General features: G+C 47.6%; 6 protein-coding genes across 6 annotated transcripts; 4 read left to right on the forward strand and 2 right to left on the reverse strand.

Moving 5' to 3' along the window:
• Positions 1–494: 494 nt before the first annotated feature.
• BGW36DRAFT_459107 (transferase family protein) lies at positions 495–5,715 on the forward strand (the record flags this gene model as incomplete). The annotated part of the gene is made up of 6 exons (XM_046222037.1): positions 495–934; positions 987–1,386; positions 1,455–2,223; positions 2,296–2,348; positions 2,408–2,830; positions 2,911–5,715. 6 exons carry the CDS (start codon positions 495–497, stop codon positions 5,713–5,715), a joined length of 4,890 nt encoding a protein of 1,629 aa, XP_046075778.1.
• Positions 5,716–7,432: 1,717 nt separating this feature from the next.
• BGW36DRAFT_356526 (putative enoyl-CoA isomerase) lies at positions 7,433–8,290 on the forward strand (the record flags this gene model as incomplete). The annotated part of the gene is made up of 2 exons (XM_046213780.1): positions 7,433–7,623; positions 7,678–8,290. The coding sequence occupies 2 exons, from the start codon at positions 7,433–7,435 to the stop codon at positions 8,288–8,290; spliced, it is 804 nt and encodes a 267-aa protein (XP_046075779.1).
• A 481-nt stretch (positions 8,291–8,771) lies between these two features.
• On the forward strand, positions 8,772–11,201 carry BGW36DRAFT_446047 (fungal-specific transcription factor domain-containing protein; the record flags this gene model as incomplete). Its single annotated transcript, XM_046221698.1, has 8 exons — positions 8,772–8,939; positions 9,035–9,329; positions 9,398–9,711; positions 9,770–9,862; positions 9,911–10,527; positions 10,593–10,775; positions 10,832–11,011; positions 11,105–11,201. 8 exons carry the CDS (start codon positions 8,772–8,774, stop codon positions 11,199–11,201), a joined length of 1,947 nt encoding a protein of 648 aa, XP_046075780.1.
• Positions 11,202–11,497: 296 nt separating this feature from the next.
• Positions 11,498–12,884, reverse strand: BGW36DRAFT_424681 (oxidoreductase; the record flags this gene model as incomplete). The annotated part of the gene is made up of 3 exons (XM_046220006.1): positions 11,498–12,126; positions 12,214–12,477; positions 12,878–12,884. 3 exons carry the CDS (start codon positions 12,882–12,884, stop codon positions 11,498–11,500), a joined length of 900 nt encoding a protein of 299 aa, XP_046075781.1.
• A 515-nt stretch (positions 12,885–13,399) lies between these two features.
• Positions 13,400–16,702, reverse strand: BGW36DRAFT_290482 (phosphatase family protein; the record flags this gene model as incomplete). Its single annotated transcript, XM_046210767.1, has 2 exons — positions 13,400–15,653; positions 15,744–16,702. 2 exons carry the CDS (start codon positions 16,700–16,702, stop codon positions 13,400–13,402), a joined length of 3,213 nt encoding a protein of 1,070 aa, XP_046075782.1.
• Positions 16,703–17,568: 866 nt separating this feature from the next.
• On the forward strand, positions 17,569–18,534 carry BGW36DRAFT_290016 (uncharacterized protein; the record flags this gene model as incomplete). The annotated part of the gene is made up of 1 exon (XM_046210723.1): positions 17,569–18,534. The coding sequence occupies one exon, from the start codon at positions 17,569–17,571 to the stop codon at positions 18,532–18,534; it is 966 nt and encodes a 321-aa protein (XP_046075783.1).
• Positions 18,535–18,935: the final 401 nt, after the last annotated feature.

The raw sequence follows: 18,935 nt of genomic DNA on the forward strand, positions 1-18,935 counted from the left end.
AAGTCGATCTAACTCGGATTATATGAATCCTTCCTCAACTACCTTAGCAGCACCCTCAGAACCAAGTGCACGGTCCTCATTTCGTTAATACGCTCTTGGGGCCATTCTCATTCGGCCGCTTGAATCGTTTGTCGATCAAAATTGCCTCAAACATGCTCAACACCTCATTTGACGGAGACTCTAAAGTAATCTGGAATGTTCGACCATGGTTATTTCCCGATATAGTCTTTGGGTGATGTGTGTCTAAAGGAAGGTGATATCGCAGGGTTTTGTTTGGAGATGTGGGTCATATCCTTGTTGAAATACAGGTAGCGCTCGAGTCACCTCATGCAAGTTTGCCTTCCATCTCTAGGCAAAACACTTGTAATTCTCATCTTCATCACTTTAAATCGATCATACCTCTGTGGTATACTTCTGTCACTAAGTCCGGGACTTGATTGGTAGCCAGCCGCCGAGATACAGTCCCCTAGGTGACTTTGTTGTATTATATCAACATGACTTCAATGGACATGTATCCTCATAAAGAAACCAAGAGGCCAAGATATACTGATACTAGGCCGGATGAAACCACCCAAGGCTGCTCTTTGCAGCCTGCCGACAATGTGAAGGATATCTCGCGGCTCATCCTTGATATCTTTCTGGAGAATGCTCTCAACAAATTCGAGCATGTAGAAGACCATCTCGGGAGCTCTGGGGATGTCTTTATTTCTGTCATCAGCCGATTTGTTTCGAAAGGGGAACGGGTGCAAGCCTGTCTCCCTGCTTTCCCCTTCAAGTCGGCAAACAAAGTTTACAAGGTGCTCGGCAGCTTGCCGGACAAGGCAGAGGAGTTGGCCCTTGAAAGATTAAATACCATCTGCAAGCGCATTCAGCAGATCTACCCTCCTGGTGCTGAAATTGTCGTAATATCGGATGGCATTACCTACAATGGCACGTGAAGAACCTTACTGATCCAACCCAATTTGACTGGTTGCTAACGTATTGAGGTTCGTCATCGCAGACTTGTTATGTATCTCTGACCAGGAAACCTGGATGTATGGCGAAGCCCTGCGCAAAATGGTTGTCGAGAAGGGATTCGATAACATTTATTTTTCGAGAATTAAAGATCTTCTCGACTTCCCTCTTCCGGAGAAATCGAGCGAGATTATCTATGTGGCCAACTGCACCACCTTCAGATGCTTGCTTATGAACGAATACGGAAAGGGTGACCTCAACATAGACCGTGAAATTGCCACAAACCCGGATACAAAGTTGACATACCTTGGATATAAGCGATTCTTGGAATCCGATCTTCAGTACATTTTCCCTCGAGGGGAGAATCGTTCCGCCCACAGCTACAAACAAGACTGCAAATATCTGGCCAAGCAGATGCTCACAAGAGGATATGTAAGCAGAATCTAGCCACATTAACAAGTTTAACGGTGATGAATGCTGCCGCTGATTCTGAGTGACAGGCATTCGCAGCGGCGATCAAGAAGGCCTTCCCCAACCATCTGCGGCTTTCAATCCACGAGTCAATGTGTGGTACTAAACTATCTATCAGTTTGCTGAATACTAAGACCGGTTTCACAACTCCATGGCACTGTAGTGTCGCTCAGTTGGCAGATGGAGTGTGGGTTAGTGCCCCAATGGGTGAATTCAACCAAGATAATCGCTTGGAACTTGTCCACATTGACGGGAAGCCCAGTTACTACCAAGAAAAGCTCCAGAGAGACGGTCTCACGATTAGCATGACAGGGGCAAGCTACCTTCAATCAGCCAGGCCGATCAATATGAATCAATATGTCAATGGTTCATCCAGTAATAGATCACTACTAAAATCTTTATCCAGCGAGGTCTCCCTTTCTTCGTCTGAAGACAGTTTATCTGGAAGTACACTTACCACGCAAGAGACACAATCAGTTCCAGAGTTTGAATCAGCGCAGACTTGGTTGTGTATCCCACCAGACAAAACTAATGACCTTACGGCACGGCCGAAAGACAATAATGCCAGTTTCTCAACCTCGTACGGTAGAAGGCTTATTCCTCAGATAATGGACAACCTTGCTGATACCGACCCCGACCGGACCGTCTTCTCCCTTGCATCAGTCTTGAACGGGAATATTAAGCTCAACCACGTCTCTGCTCGACAATTTACCAGAGCGGTTGATAAGACTGCCTGGTGGCTTCGTGATCAGGTTGGTACACCGAGTGCAGTTCAACCTGTGGTTTACATTGGGCCACGTAAGTTCGGCTTATATCTAGAAAATAGAGCTCTGTTGAGAGATTGGTCACTGACTTTATTTATTTATTCAGACGATCTCCGACATATCCTATTGACATATGCATGTGTTAAAGCGGGCTATGCGGTACGTCCACTACAGGGAAACCCTTCTTAAGTCATCGACCCTAACCTTCCTCTCGGCAGGCCATGTTTTTATCACCCAAAAACAACATAGAAGGAGTTATGGCAGTACTCGAGGCAACAAGCTGCAACATCTGGGTCAATGCAATCGACGCTTCTCCGGTGCCTTTCGTCAAGGAGGTTCGTCAAAGACGCCCTATGACGTCTTTACAGCTTCCCTTACTTGACGAGCTTCTTGATACCGAGTTTACTGAGCCTTTTCCATACAATAAAACTTTTGAAGATGCCATCAATGATCCATTCTGCTTTCTGCATACGTCAGGAAGCACCGGACTACCCAAGCCCATTCCTTGGTCTCACGGACTCATTGGGACTATGGACGCAGTACGACTGCTCCCACCAGTGGGTGAAAATGCAGATCTGGTTCCATGGACTTCTGGCTGGGATGAGGGAGACAAGATTTATTCCTCGTTCCCAATGAGTCACGTACGTAAACCGTCCTTTTTACTCTGTTTTAGGGCTCAATATCCCGTAAAAGATATATAAGCTGACTAAACTATTAATAGGGTGCTGGCATTATCATGGATATTCTGATGCCCGCACTTTTCAATCTCCACTGTGTCTTGGGCCCAGTCGGTGTTTTGCCTAATCTGAATCTCGTGGAAAGATTGGCCGTGGACGTGAAGATTGACATATGGAGTATGGTTCCATCCCTTGTCGACGAGTTGGGTGAAGCTCCCGAAGTTTTGGCGAAGCTCGAAGGGAGCAAGTTCATCTGCGCATCTGGCGGTCCTGTCAACCCTGTCAGCGCCGGCAGAGTGAATGAGGTAGTAAGGGTGCTCAATTTAACTGGTACGACGGAGGGTCTTTTCATTGGGAACCTTTGGACGCCACGAGAAGACTGGTTCTGGTTCTGTTTCCACCCTTACTCCGGCTTCGAGTTCAAAGAAGCCGAGGCAGATACCTATGAGCACTGGGTACATCGCAACGAGCATTGGGCTCTTTTCCAAGGCATTTTCCACACTTTCCCCGACAAGAACTCGATCAACTTCAAAGATTTATACATGAAACACCCTACCAAGCCCAACCTATGGGCTTTCAAGGGAAGAAGCGATGATCTTGTCGTCCTGTCGAATGGGTACAAAATATCGCCCCTCGAGACGGAGATATTTGTTACCACTCACCCGGCCGTTAATGGATGTCTTATTTTCGGAACTGGGAAGCCTCAGGCGGGCCTACTCATTGAGCTCAAGGATCCATCCAGCAAGCCGGTTGAGCTCATTGATAGTATTTGGGAAACGATTCAGACGGCCAATTCCATGTCTCGGCACAAAAATCAGTTACTTAAGGATTTCGTCACATTCACACTACCTGACAGGCCCTTCCTGCGAACGGACAAGGGAACTGTGAAAAGATCAGCTTCCTTGGCACTGTATGCTGACTATATCGAGCGCTTTTACAGTTCACGAAGCGATGATCTCGATGAGTCTATCAGTCTAGATCTAAGTTCTATCAACGCGATCGAGGATTCAATCCGTACCATCCTCAGCCATTCACTTCCTGAAGCTCAGGATGCCCTTCCAGAAGCAGATCTATTTGCATTGGGACTCGACTCTCTAGGTGTCTTTGCCGCTATCAAGACAATTCGAGGAGCTTCATCACTGGGTGAAAAGATTGCCCCTCGGCATGTTTATGCAAATCCAACCATTACGAGTCTCGCTGCCACTGTCTCCTTCCTGATAGCGGAGGCACAGGCTGCTAAAGATACTATCTCATCCGGTCAAGTTCGAGACGATCATGTCTCTGGGATGAACACTGTGATCACCCAGCACAAGGCACGGCAGTCTTTCCGCTTGAATGCTTTTGACTACGTTAATCCCAACCACGGAATGGGTATTATGCTCTACTTCTCTATTCAAGACGAGATTTCGTTCGAGCAAGTCTTTGCAAACCTTCAAAACGGACTCAACCGTACATTTGATATGATACCCGCTCTCAGCGGTAAAATAATGTCCTGCTCTGAACAAGAGATCGGCTATACCAAAGGAGACCTTTGCGTGACGATTCCGCCCCTGTCCAAAGCAGCTTCTGCTCGAGACCGCTTGGTGTACAAAGATCTCTCGGATATTCTTCCATCTTTTGACAAGCTAAGAGCCGCTGGTTTCCCACCATCTGCTTTCAAAGATGATCTCGTTCTGCGAGACGATCCATTCCCTACACTCCCCGCAGACATTTTCTCTGGTCAAGTGAACTTCGTCTCCGGTGGCTGCATTGTTGCAGTCGACTTGAACCACTGCTGCCTTGACGGTCTCGGCGTCATGGTCGCCCTTAAGGCTTGGGCGGAGAACTGCAGATACCTGCAAGGTGATCACACAGCAAATTGCAGCTGGTACGACCCTGAGAGCTTCAATCACAGTTTACCGGAAATCATTCATGAACAAGAAGGATGGTCTCGCCCGCTCGACGAAATTGACCCCGGAACGTGGAGCTTCTTGCCTTTCTTCCCGGCGGGCGACATGAGAACAAGAAGAGAAATCTCCACCGACGTTGCCACAGCGTCTACCAAGGGCCATACGTTACCGCCTGCACCTAAATTCAAGTTGCACAATGTCTGGCCACTTTCCCGGGCTGAAAGATGCCCAAAAACGACACTATTCCTAATTAAACCCGACAAGCTTGAGAAGATGAAGCAAGAGGTCATTGCTGATCCTGAGGCCAAGGGAGTCATTAAGTCAATCAGTGATATTGTTCAAGCCTTCCTCTGGCGAGCTGACATTAGAGTACGATATCGAATTGCTAAGGAGATCCGAAAGCAGACATTTGAGCCTGAGGAAGTGTCCATTCTCGAGCTACCCACCGATGGCCGCCCATACTTCTCTTCCCTATTACCCTCGACATACATGGGTAGTTTGCTTATTCTCAACCGATCAACTATGCCGATTGAGAAGCTTTGTTCGGACGAAACGAGCATTGGCCGCGTCGCGTATGTGCTCCGTCAGTCCGCTGCACGAATCACCCCTCAGGTCGTGCACGACGCATTTTCAATTCTGCAATCACTGCCGGATCACAGCCGATTCTCGACTGCTAATATGGGCATTGAGCATATGCACGTTATGATCTCGAACATGATGTTATTCCCGTCTAGCGAAGTCTGCTTTGGTGATACATTTTTCGCCAATCGAGGCTTGCCGGAGTCATTACGGCCACAGCTCGAGCGTGGAAACGGACGATTCCGCTTCCTGGTCATTTATCCCATAAGGGAGGATGGAGGAATAGAATTTGCTATGGGTACGTACCCAGAGGAGCTGGAGATGTTTCAAACGGATGAGGAGTTCTCCAAATATGCGAATATTGTAGATACGCGTTGCTGAATCATGTTTGATTTATACTTTGTATCACTTGGTTATATTTTATCCTCTCTACTCAACAGGACGCAGTAGATGGATTGATGGAGGATGTAGCACTAATCCCATTCTTCAAATATCCTGAAAACTTGACCGTTATGTCCAACGACTGGTATGACTTATCCCACAACCACTTATCAACCCAGTAATTCTAAAAACACCAAAATACGAGAGGAGCCAGCAGACAGAATTAGAAATAAATAAAAATACAGTTTTACATCTCTGCTTCTAAATTTTTGACATAACAATTTAATTTACTTCTTAAAGATAATTATATCTTAAATATTTTTCTAGGCAAGCAATATTGTATATCTGGTCATGGTAAAGAGTACTGCTAGCGGAGGTGGGATTGGGCTTCAACAGTGCACCAACGAAAATACCTTCGAGAGGCGTTCGACCGTGTGCGTCGGCTTAGGCAAGCCAATTTTAGTGACGACGGCGTTTTCATTGAGCTTTTTATTAACAATACACGCCACATAGAGGTCCAGGTTCTTAGTGACAAAGGTTATAGAAGAAATCCTTGCGGTATTTGTGCCGGCCAGAGTTCGTGCTGAGATGCATCGTGCGGTGGCTGCGGTAGCATATTTGCTGCAATACCGTAATGTTGGCAGGGTGGAATTTGTTTTTGATATTTGAGCACCGTGTTACTGAAGCTGGTGCAGGGCTTGATCTTGTCAATTGCATGGCGCGTATCGCTATGAATGACAGCTATTCAGAAGCTGTCAGAAGCGCTAGCAAAGATTGTTATCACAGGTGTAGAAACAACCTCACTTACCTGCAACAAATTGTTGGATGGGAGGCATTCCACTCTGGACTATTCACAACTAAATCGCCAACACTCTCCCTTATGAAGCCCTCGTTGTCGAAGTCATTGGTGCCGGGTCTAACACAACGGTGCAGGACTTTATGTACTTTTTGTTTTCATTTTAATACCAATAAAGTTGATGTTTGATTTGTTGTAAACAAATCAAACAAGTCAATTTGAAGCGCATATGTGCAATATATAGGCATCACAGTCTACTTGACACGTAGCCTGAGCGACCTTTCCCTTACTATACGTCCCTTCTCATTCACCTATTCTCACAGAGATTGATCACTGGCGTAAGGCTAATCCAATATACGGATATCGAAATTCCTTCATTACATCAATGTCATATCCACTTCGGAGCAATGACATATGAGAAAGGTTTCTATAGCAAAGGGCGATGTGGTGTTAAACAGGTATATGAATTCCGTAGAAGCTAGAATATGTGCATTTAATTTTTTTTTATGGGCATGCATACAGCCTCATCCACAATCATACGTACTGACATGTCATATGAAAGGAAGGCTAGTAAAAGCTAAATAACCAGCTAACATGGTCTCGATACCCAAAGCGCCAGTTTCAATAACAATAGATTAGGCCGGTCCTCTACACAGTAATTGCCACGAACTTGGACGGTCGCCTCAGTGAATGAACAAATACTGGCAAAGTCAAATGAGAAATCGCCGCGGGGGTGGGTGAGTAGTGAGGTCATTCCATTCCGCCCCTCGGTATTTCTGTATCGCCTCGGAGAATGAAGTCTGTCTAACGCTCAAATGCAAGTGTCTTGACATTGGTCAACGATGCTTCTGAAAAACATAAATGGGGTCGGAGGACGATCGTGGTCCGTCCCATTAATTCTTGTCATTTACAGAGAACATGATGGCTGAAGAACAACTCATTCGCCTTGACTTGGACGGCAGTCTTGCCATCATTACATTGAACAACCCGTCAAAGTTCAACTCCCTAACGCAAAGTCTATATTATCACTTGGCAACCCTTCTCCGCGAAGCTGATGAGGACAAGAATGTCTTGGTCACCCTCCTGATCGGCGAAGGCCCTTTCTTCTCTGCGTGAGTGCATGACTTCCATTTTCAGCTGAGAGTATTGACTAACATTGTGCCAAGCGGTGCGAATCTTAAGGACAAGCCTCCGCCAAGGGACGAAATTCTTTCCCGCCCTTACTGGCTACCCAAGCTGATCAACAACAATATTGACGTCGCTCGAGCCTTCTATGCCCACTCCAAGATTCTGATCACGGCATTAAACGGCCCTGTTATAGGATTGTCAGCCGCGCTGATAGCTCATTCCGACTTCGTGTATTCTGTCGCAGATGCCTACCTCATGACACCATTCACCTCGCTGGGCTTGGTAGCGGAAGGAGGCTCCAGTGTTGCATTTGTTCACCGCTTGGGACCCGGGAAGGCAAATGAAGCCCTACTCTTGGGTCGGAGAATCCCTGTTTCTGAACTGGCTCAAGTGGGTTTCGTGAACAAAGTCTTCCAGGATAAAAGCAATTTTCGATCCCAGGTCTTGGAATATGTTAAGAATACGTTCAATAACCATCTCGTCGGAACTAGTCTCTTGGGAACAAAGCGGCTCTTGCGTCGCCGCGTGATTCGGGAACAAGACGAGCAAGCTCCATTGGAGACATTCGACGGTTTGGATCGTTTTTGCCAGGGCATTCCTCAAGAAGAAATGGGAAAGGTACTCTCTGGAGAGAAGAAGCACCGTTTATAGATTAGTGGGATTCAATCCAGATTGACCAACTGGGGGAACCGAAGAGCTTCAGATCCTATCTCGGCCGAAGTTTTGTAATGTTTCTATCCTTACACCATATTTTGAGATTTTGAACCCCTTTGTTTCCTATGTAATTCATTGATAGTGAAATTTCCATGTGAAGAGATTTTGTTCCATTTGGTACAATTACCGTAACAGACTTTCATAGCAAGGTTAGGGTTATGCCTTACATGTATTGGAATGGATCGGTTCAAAAAATTGAATTCTATGCATTGTTATTTACATGGTCTGTACCTAGTCGCTAGTAATCATCCTACTACACTAAGCAATAAGGGCTCTGCGAATTACAACATAACAATCAGCCGAACCGAGGTTAAAATCAAGTTGATCTCGGTATTAAATGCTCCGCTTCACGGACATATACAGCTTCCGAAATCTTTCCCAGCGACCAACATCAATTGATGAACGTCTACGATTGGATATGGCTTCCAGCGACCGTATGGAAAATATCAACGCCATAACACAGCCCAAGAAACGCACAGCAGCTGCGTGTCGTTCGTGTCATACCCGTAAAGTAAGATGCAGTTTGGCGCAGACCGGATCGCCTTGCACTAATTGCTCTCTTGACGGCATTACGTGCGAGGCGCGGGTTAGGAAGAGGCAAAGGCAAGTGAATCTCTGAGGAGAAAAAATCAATTCCTATTTCTCTTTCGAAGACATCTTGTACTAAGTATATGATGATAGGTTAGCAGAATTCCACCAGGCAGGGAGCAATTGTCCCAGCTTGACGTCCTGGTCAAGTCACTGAATGACTCGTCGAGTCGGGTCAAGTATAGGCGCGAATGTCAAGCACAAGCCCACACAGGTTCGCCGAACAGCGAAGATCTAACCTCAAGACCACAACCCCCTGAGGCTGACGGGGATTGCTATAAGCCTGGCAGCCCCTATCGGCTACTAACAGAGCATTTCAGGCACTATGGAACGGAGGAGACTCTTGACCAAGAATCACATGATACAGAGACTCTAACTCCTATATATGGTATGTTGAGCTTAACCTGGGTCAAATTCTAAGCAGTTATCTTTAGTGCAGTGTAATTGACCAAGTAGGGGATCCGCGAGGCGTTGCCCTAGTCGCGGATATATGCGAACCCCAGCTGAAGAACAAGAGTGGACATTATCTAGTCCCGCCAATGGTCTCGGCGAATATCGGCTCTGAAACGATGGATTATTTACGACGTAAAGGCGTCTTTGATCTACCTCCACCGATCGTATGCGTAATGATGATAAAGACATACTTCCGCTATGTTCATCCCTTTTTTCCCATTATCGAACCACGCTCGTTTCTCGAGTTATATGAAAGTAATGAGCGAGAAAATTTGAGCCTTCAGCTACTTTGGAGTATTTTTCTGGCGGCTGCGAATGTATACCATGACGGTTCTCAATTGCCTTTAACAAGCGAACGGGCTGACTAGCAATCAGTTTGCGGACCAGAACACGCTCGAGGCCGCTGGCTTTTCGAGCCGTAAAAAAATGAAACACGCGATGTATACGAAAGCCAAGGCAAGAATATCAGTTTCAGCACGAGAAGACGGAGCGCTGCTTTTCACTAACCATTTAAAGGTCCTATATGATACGGAGTATGAAAGGAAAAGGATTACTTTGATTCAATCTGTGCTGTTAATGGAGTTCTGGTACTCTGATACCGAGGACCGGACTGGCCCGTGGTATTGGAACGGCATCGCCATCAGCCTCTGCCACACCATTGGCCTCCATCGTCAACCAGATACTGGAACAGACCGGATGGGAATCATAAGTTCACAGGAACGAAGATTGTGGAGGCAGATCTGGTGGTGCTGCGTATATCGTGAGACTTGGTTTTCTGCCGGGATGGGTCGACCGATGCGCATCAATCTTGCCGACTGCAATACGTCGATGCCGGATAGCAGGGACTCCAACAATTTGTTATCAGGTATCACGGATGAGATACGTCTGAAGTACCTGCCGGATGACTGTGGATATCTTTTAGAGCTATGGATAGAACTACTCCGTATCACATCCATTTTATCGAGGATTCTTTCGGTTCAACAGTGTGTAAAACGAACGCTGCATACTCGAGTCGAGGTTGAGGAGATTGAGAGGCAGCTTCGAGCGGTTCACTATCGCGTTGACAATCTTACTTCGCGTTCTAATAGTCGGATCGCTTCCCTACATTTGTATCACCTCGAGATCTATTCGGAGTCAGTGAGAGAGAGAAATTCAGGAGATACTACTCAGGTTCACGCATGCTAACACGGGAATCTAGGTCTGTCTTACTGACACTATATCGCCCATTTCTTCTTGAAACATCTGAAATGAATACGGAAGCTTGCCATAGAGAGTGGGGGGTGATCGTTGAACGAAAAACAAGGGCAGCGGCAATAAATACCAATGCAATTCTGAGCAAAATGATTAGAGCTGATATGATCAACGAATGCCTTTCAATGATGTAAGTATGCAAAGACAAGCTTTACGAGCTCAATGAGAACTGAAGATATCTCATAGTTGCATTGCTCTAGTTCCGACATTACAAATACATCTTCTCGATTGTGTGTCACTGAGACTACCCGTGCAACGACTGGGCAACTGTCATCTTGACTTATGTATGATTGTTGTTGAAGAGTTAAAGACTACATACTTTGGGGCTGAAATCCTTTTCCGAATGTTCTCCGGGGCAAGCAGGCAGTTGCGCAAACGAGGAGAGCGCATCGACACGGCCTCTACTGCGGACGAAAATCGGGTCTGGTGTGATGCAAACCACGATGACCCTTCGCGTAGTACGACTACGACAGCCGAGGAACAGTTTCCCCAATTTTCTGATGTTTGGTCTCCCTATTTCAACAATGAGTTTTTGAACATGCCATGGTATGTATGAGCTCCGTCTTGGCCATTACTACCACTTTAATGCGGTTTTCGCTCTTCAAGGACTAACCACCTTCTTCACCGGCTCGGCATATATAGTCCGGACTCCGAATTCGTTCTCGGTCAGCTTTTATTCTCTGATTTTGGACAGGGTATGGGCACGGAAATATCGCCGGGTCCTGGATTTTGAGGCATGATGCGAATGCAGCTCCGAATATGTGGGTGAACTTCAGTTCTAACAGGAGGGGGAAGAAAAGGCGGAGCTACAAATAAAACATTGACAATGTATTTCTGCAAATCTTGTTTCGTCTAAATGTTGGACGTCGACCTGCGCCCAGTCTTGATATCACCTTGTAGATCCGCACCTTGTAGCACAATGTCAGGGTAGGTAAAGCCCTTGGAGATGTCGTCAAGTCCAGGCAATCGCCACGCGCCTCCATCGATGACCAAAACGTGTCCATTGACGTAATTTCCAGTTTCGCTGAAAAGGTAAACCGTTGCATCCGAAACCTCCTTTACAAGGCCATATCGACCCAGCGGCACATCCCGTCCGGCCGATCCGGACTCACGCATCTCTTTGCTGGAAAGTCTCTCCATTCCCTCGGTTCCCTGGATGCAACCAGGGCTAATTACATTTGAAGTGACCCCGTGCGGGCCGTATTCCAGGGCAACTGATGCCGAAAGGGCGTCGACGCCGGCTTTGGCAGATGCGACGTGGGCCTGAAAAGGAACACCAGTGAAGTGAAATGTGGCAGATATGAAAATAATCCGTCCGCCTATGGTCCGTCCTGGGTTTGTATTTCGCGCTGCTGACTCGAGAAGATGTGGTATGGTTGCTTTGAGTGTATGATAGGACCCAAGAAGGTCAATGTCCACAACGCTCTTGAACGCGTTTGCAGAAAGCTTGTCGATAGGAGCAAGAAAGTTCCCTGCCGCTCCTGCTCTGAAAAATCATAGGATAGATGTTAGCACGTAACTTTAGAAAGACTTGGCCCCTGCAGAGTTAAGAGTAAGGAGCAAGTCACCGTATATTACATAGTTGATATGCTCCAACGTTTGGATGCATTGGCGGACTGCGGCCTGCAAACTATCCAATTTCCTAACGTCTATATTCCCTATGCCTAGCACATGAGACCCATTCCGGGTGCTCGCTATTTTTTCTGCCACGTTGTTTGTCTTCTCCTCATTTCGACCGACGATGCATGCGTTTGCACCAAGAGATACGAGCGCCTGTACTTGAGCAGAACAGATAGTACCGCCGCCACCTGTGCAGAACACCACCTTGTTTGCTATGACAACGTCGTTAGACACGGCTGGACTGAATCATCATACGTAACAGGCTCGCCGAAAATGCCGGACTTCTACACCTGCGAGACAACTTCCTGAGGCAAAGGATCCATGCTGTATCAACCAGGCTTCTCTCGACATATGTCTGAGACGCTCAGCAAACCGGACGGAATCCACTCATCTTAAACCTGTAAAGCAGGGGTTTAGATAAAGCTCCACGGCGTATCCCCTAGCACGGGTTTGAAACCTAAAATAATTCTATTTTATGCTTTAGCTCTTTAGACTTCCGGCTAGGTGTAGGGCTTCCATGTTTGCGGAAGGCATTCCGCACTCCTCGGCGTTTCATGACAGTGGCACCGAGCCGAGGCGTTCAGTAATGTACATTATATAATATATACATACCGTGCATTTAACACAGAACCGCAAGGCCTTCGCGTGTATTGGTATGCTGGTTTTTAGTTCGTAGTGTTTCCAATCGTTATTACCTTATACGTGATGTTCGTTGAGTCCTCGCCCGAGTTGCCATTTTTGAAAAAGGATCTATGTAAAGAAATTAGCAAACTGTTGGTCCTTCTGCAATCTCTCCTACACGTGAGCTTTCTTTAGAAAATTGAATGATACTAACAGAACATTGATTGAATGTTGAATTACGTACTTACTATTAGCACTTGTCAATCCAAAGCATCATTTCAGTTTCGTACATGTACATAATATAAGAACCAAATCAACCGATGCGAAATACAGAAACGGAAACGATCCCCAGAAATGAATGTAAAAAAACATGATGATCATCTATCATTTAATAGACAGTCGGACTAACCAAGAAGTGATAAATATACCTTGACGTGATTACTCTATATATACCAATCAATGGGGATAATAACCCCTTTCACATTATCAGATCGCCGGATTATATCCTTGCTTCTATTCCTGCACCGTAGACTGCCTCTGTTCATCAGCAGGTTCAGCTGCAATGCCCGCCTCGAGATTAGGTGTGATCGTGGGCTGCAAAAAGGCCTGTACCACAATCCGTTTCCGTTCTTCCCACGCAAGACGCTCTTTCTCTTTCAATGGCGCATGTACGGATGAAGAGATCATGAGGTTCGCAAATAGCGACGACAGCGTCCGCTCAACTGCGTCACGTCGTTTCTCCATCGGGTTTTCGAAGAGATGGGCTTTTTTGTCCTTGGAGTCGGACGATGTCAGTGTTACAGTGCTTCGTCTCGAACGAACTTCGGAGGAAACCCGGGGAGCGCTTTGCTCAGGTGGGATATTAGGATCGGTTTGCGATGGTGGAGCTGGTGGATCGAGTGTTGCAGGTAGAACCGCTGGGTTCGATGCAGGAGCAACCTCGTTGATGATTTGTGTCAACATAAATGTCAGAAAGGTGAACGAGACACTGTGTACAGGTGCAGGAGCGAGAGTGTCAAGGACCCAAACTTGGAGCTCTTCCGGTGAATGCCATGGATTTTTGGACCTTTCTCGTGCCACCAATTGCTGCTCCATGTGTTTCCAAGTATCGGCCTTGATGATTCCATCCTTGAGAGACTGCAGAAACGACACAAGTGTTTCCGCAAATATTTCTAGTCGTGGTAGCGACGGTACTTCTGGGGGAAATATGGAGCCCAGGGAGCTTCCAGTGTCAAGAGCCTCGCGGACACTAAAGAGCAGTGGTGCTCGTTTCTCTGCGTCTTCAAACGTCCACGATTCACCGTCGAATGGCCACCCAAGCCCGTGAGGCTCGGATAGCCAAGGGGGTTTTTCACCATCAGAGTCTCCTTTCATCATGCCCCATTCAGCAACAGCTCGTTCCGTGAGACGTGAGATTGCTTCTGTCAGACGAAATAACTCTCGCGGAGCAGATAAGCGGACGGCTTTTGCAGATTTTCCAGCTTCCGATTGAGATGCAGTTCCCAGACTACGAACGCCGGCCTCGGGGATATGTGTGAGTTCTTCCAATGATCGGCCAAAGCATGTTGGTAGCCATTTGCCGTACACTGGAATGAATTGATCCCGACCACCCGATACTCGAAACACCAAAATATCCTCGATTTTAGCTGTGCCGTCATTCAAAGCCCTCACATAGTCTATTTGCTTCACACGCGCTGTCACGTCCACAGTCGCCGAGTCTCCCGGTGCGAGGGTATATTTGTCTTGATGCTCCTCTTTCTCGTCTTTCTTCTTTTCGTCTTTAGGCCAATCAACTCGAACTTCGAGCCATGGAGGCGGATTGTCTCTAGTCTGTAAAGGATCTGCAACAAGTCTCGACGTGAAATAGAAGGTTGCAGGTACAGCACCAGTATTGGCAACAGTCACAGTCCTACTCACCGGTACGCCAAAAGGTACGCCACCGAAGTAGATTGCATTCTGGTCCTTCGCTATATCGCGGTGTGCTTCGTCCAGTTCCTCATGATGATTGTCAACAATCACGGTCAAATCTGGCCTGGCCTCGTTCTCTGCCTTATCCAATTCTCTCACGACATCCTGACAGACCTTTCTCTTGAGCTCTGGAATCACAGCATCATATGTAAGCACGAAAGCAGCGTCTAACGGTTTGTGATCAGATGAAAGGATCCCCTGGTGAGATGTATAATGGGTTAATGTAATGGGATCTTCATGGCCGTCTGTCCCGTCAGAACGTGTCGAGGAGAATTGAGAAGCCCTATCATCCTCTCTGTACTCATCCTCATGCGCGCCGTCTGTTTCTGGGTTGTAATCGAATAAAACATTCTCGTCCTCCGCAGCCTTGTCTATGCCCCGTGCCTTCATCTCTTCGTCTCTCTTTCGCGCTTCTTCTGCTTCTCTGACCTGTCTATCATAATTGATGCGATCGCTCTTTGATCTATATAGTATACGGTCGCACCAACTTGGGCCACGCTGTTTTTCACTCGTATCGAACATAGAAATACTACCAACGTCATACTTATAGGTAGGTAGAAATCGTATTTCCCCTTCTCTCCACCCTTCATGGAAAACTTTTCCCTTCAGTTGCTGGGTTCGGAGTTGATCATGAGGCAGCAAGGAATTCAAAGTTGTTAGAAGAGATGATGGATCCACGGACGGGTCCATGGTGTCCACCATTGCTGTCGGTTCAGACAGCTGCCCTTCCTTTAGAGTCGGCGTAGACGGTGAGATACTCAGATCTTGCGATGATTTCGACGATGCTTGAGTTTTTGAACTTTGTTCCTCATCGGATGAAAACGTATCAGAATCCGACTCTGCGACCAAAACAGGTGACGGGAGGTCATCACTATGCTTCTTGCGAAACTTATGCCTTGCATCGTAATCATTTTGGGTATGCAACATAAGTAGACGACGGACGTCGTCACCTGGAATGTCATCGAGTCGGTAATTGAGATCCCCAAACCAGAATCCAAAATCTTCACTACCGATACTGTCGTCAACATCGGCAGAAACCTCGTTATCGGGATCAACAGAACTAAATTTTGTCCGAGTTATGATCTGAGAAGCATCCCAATTTCGTCGTTCGAGACTACCCTTGTCGGCGCCGGCAGCCAAGTGACAATTGACAAACACCATACTTGTTGTTTCCCCAAGCACGAGACGCGTTACTGTAGCCCCCTTATTTCCAACATATCCCATCAACCCAGTCCCTACAGTAGATGAACTAACAGACGAAATAGTTGGAGCAACGTTCGGTGCCGCATATATCAAGAGTAGAATCCCTACTAATTGAGACTCGGCAACAAGCTCATACCCCGCAGGGAGAGCTTTCTGCGCTGCCTCTTTCCAGCGAGTAGACGGTCCCGGATCGACGAAAGGGCTCAATACCGATGGCGATGAGACGTCAACAATTTCCTGCAGTCCTAATACATATATTCCCACATCCGATGCTGAATAACCTTCAGGGTTTCCCCGTGTCGATTCCGGCTTTCTATGCCCGGTCTGGGATTCCTCTTGGAGATGCTCTTCTGGTGCATCTCGCTCGACAACAGAATGGCGGATTATTTCTTTTCCTTCCACGAACCATTTCCCAATGTCTCTTTCAGTGCCGGAAATTGCGGCAACATTCCACGTGCCCACCTTGATACGAATGGTGCGGGGTCGAACATATTCAGCTCTGCGAGCTCTCACTGCCTCTTTGAGAGTCCGCAAATCCGAAGGGTTTGACGGCGGTGGGTCATCAGGAAACTGTTCGTCTTGATGGTGAATATCTGAATCGCTCAGGCTTTGGTTATTAGACTGGTCCTCCTTAGCGGGCGCCATCCTTTCGAAACTACTTGGTCGACGGAAATCTCAGTCCGCATAGCTATCTGGCGCACTGTTGACTCTTACAATACTTTGCTAGATTCCCCCGAAGCATTCATTGAATGCAAAAAACTCAGGAAACCGCGCAACAAATAAGTAGCTCGGAACCCGTTGTTGTTCTCGGGATCAGCGCGATAGTGGTGGACAGCGCGCAGGTAGTAGAAATGTTGTGCAAGGCTGAGAGCAGGCAACAGCCATCACCAGAGGCTGTGAGATACAGACTAGCCGGATTATCAGAAGCAGGTCGCGAACATCACGAGGACGTTGGGGCTGGAAAGCCCATGAAATGACAGATGACAGTGCGAGACGATTCGGCGAGGCGATCACGAAGTTGGGTCTAATTGGACCCAGGAGGAACAGTAGTAAGGTGTCAGACCGTGGCTAGACTTGCTTGAGAAAGTGGGGGGATAGCGAGGAGAAGGAGGAAAAGGCGCTGAGCAGGCGGAGGAGGAGGAGGTCGATTACAGCGAAGCCGCACACACACAGAGAAAAGCCGCGAGCGACTGGCTGGCTGATCGCCGCCATTTTGGCTGTTCCTAGCCTGGTAGCCCTCGACCTCATGCTGGAGTGCGCGCTATCTCGCTGGCCGCAGAGTCCAGACCACCGAACGCAGTGGGGAGCAGAGCAAGGCGGCCGTCGATCCGGTGCGTACCCACGCCACGCCAAAGCCCTGCGGCAACGCTTCATCATCATTCACTCATCCATCACTCCTCACTCATCACTCATCACTCATTATCCTCGGCACGCACTCCTGTGGCGTGCTGCGCCGTTCAATAAGAATCATCCCTAGAGCTACAAGCTCTTCCTACGAACCTTTTCTTGCAATGACCCCTCGCAAAGGCCGAGGCAGCCGGCCCAGCGATTCTGCCAGCGCCACAAACACCAACTACGCCAACTACAATTTGAACAACCAATATCTGCAACAATACGCTGGCATCGTCTCGCAAGCATCTGATTACGAGTCTGACAACCTATATTCATTCTCTGATACCCAGCAGCAACCCGCCGTGCCAGCCCCGCCGCCTGTCCGCTCCAACGAGGAGCTCAACATCGCCGTCCTCCGTCGTCACAACCCCGCAATCACCTCTATTCTATCCCTAGCCCCCTATGTCGTGATCTACTCGTTCAACCCCGAGTCGCAACAGTGGGAGAAGAACGGCGTGGAAGGGAGCATGTTTGTTTGCCAATTAGTGCAAGGGCTGTACGGCGAAGAACGATACAGCGTATTTGTCCTGAATCGCCGCGGCCTCAACAATTTCGACCTTCATTTGACCGACGAAAACAACGTGGAGGTTACAGACGAGTTTGTTATTCTGAAATCCGACGACAAAAGTGGATCCAATGGAGGTGATACCCCAGCGTCTCATATCTACGGCCTATGGATCTATTCCGAGCCTCCACCAAACTCAACTGCAGAAACACGGAAACTGAATGCGCAGGTTATCAGAGAATGCGCAATCCACGCGGGGCAAAGTCTGCTTCTGGCGCGCGAACGGGTGGCGGCCGAGCAACGCAATGGTCCTCAACAGCAACCACAGCAGCAAGTTCACGCGAGTGTGCCGATGGGTCGAGAGATTTCACTGAAAGAGCTGTTCGGCCAACCGAGTATGCAAGAGGACGGCTTCCATAACCCGAGGCTCGCGGCTCCAGCCGAGGAAAGGGTTTGGGGTGCTGGGCCATCTGGACAACAAGTGCCAGTGGCCCAATCCCTTCCTCAAGTGCAACCGGGCGGCGGCAACGTTTTGGGGGATTTGTTTCGGAAAGCGGGTTTGGTGCATCAGGGTCAATGAAGAATTCAAGTTGCATATCTTAAGCGGTTCAATGGGTAAAGCCGGAGTTTAGGTGCTGTATGCTGAATGATACCCTTTCCACAACGTACACCTTTGTTAGTATGACAGTGAAGCTTCTGCCTCTAGACTTTAAATTTAGAAATCTTTTGTCAGACCGCGCTGCGGATCCAAACAGAAAGAGGATTCAACATTGAGGGGAACATGCCCTATCCATTCATAAGTCTATGCACAACCGATCTCATACCAGGATAATATCCACGAGAAATAATCCCCAGACAGACCCAAAATTTATTCACATTGAAACTCCACATCCATTGCGGAGGACTCCCCAAGTCCTCATTAACCATGCTGAACCCCATTGCAAATGATGAACAATTGACAACTAACAAGTACGGTTCCTG

This window comes from Talaromyces proteolyticus, assembly GCF_021365285.1.
Source record: "Talaromyces proteolyticus strain PMI_201 chromosome Unknown BGW36scaffold_3, whole genome shotgun sequence".
NCBI lineage: Eukaryota > Fungi > Ascomycota > Eurotiomycetes > Eurotiales > Trichocomaceae > Talaromyces > Talaromyces proteolyticus.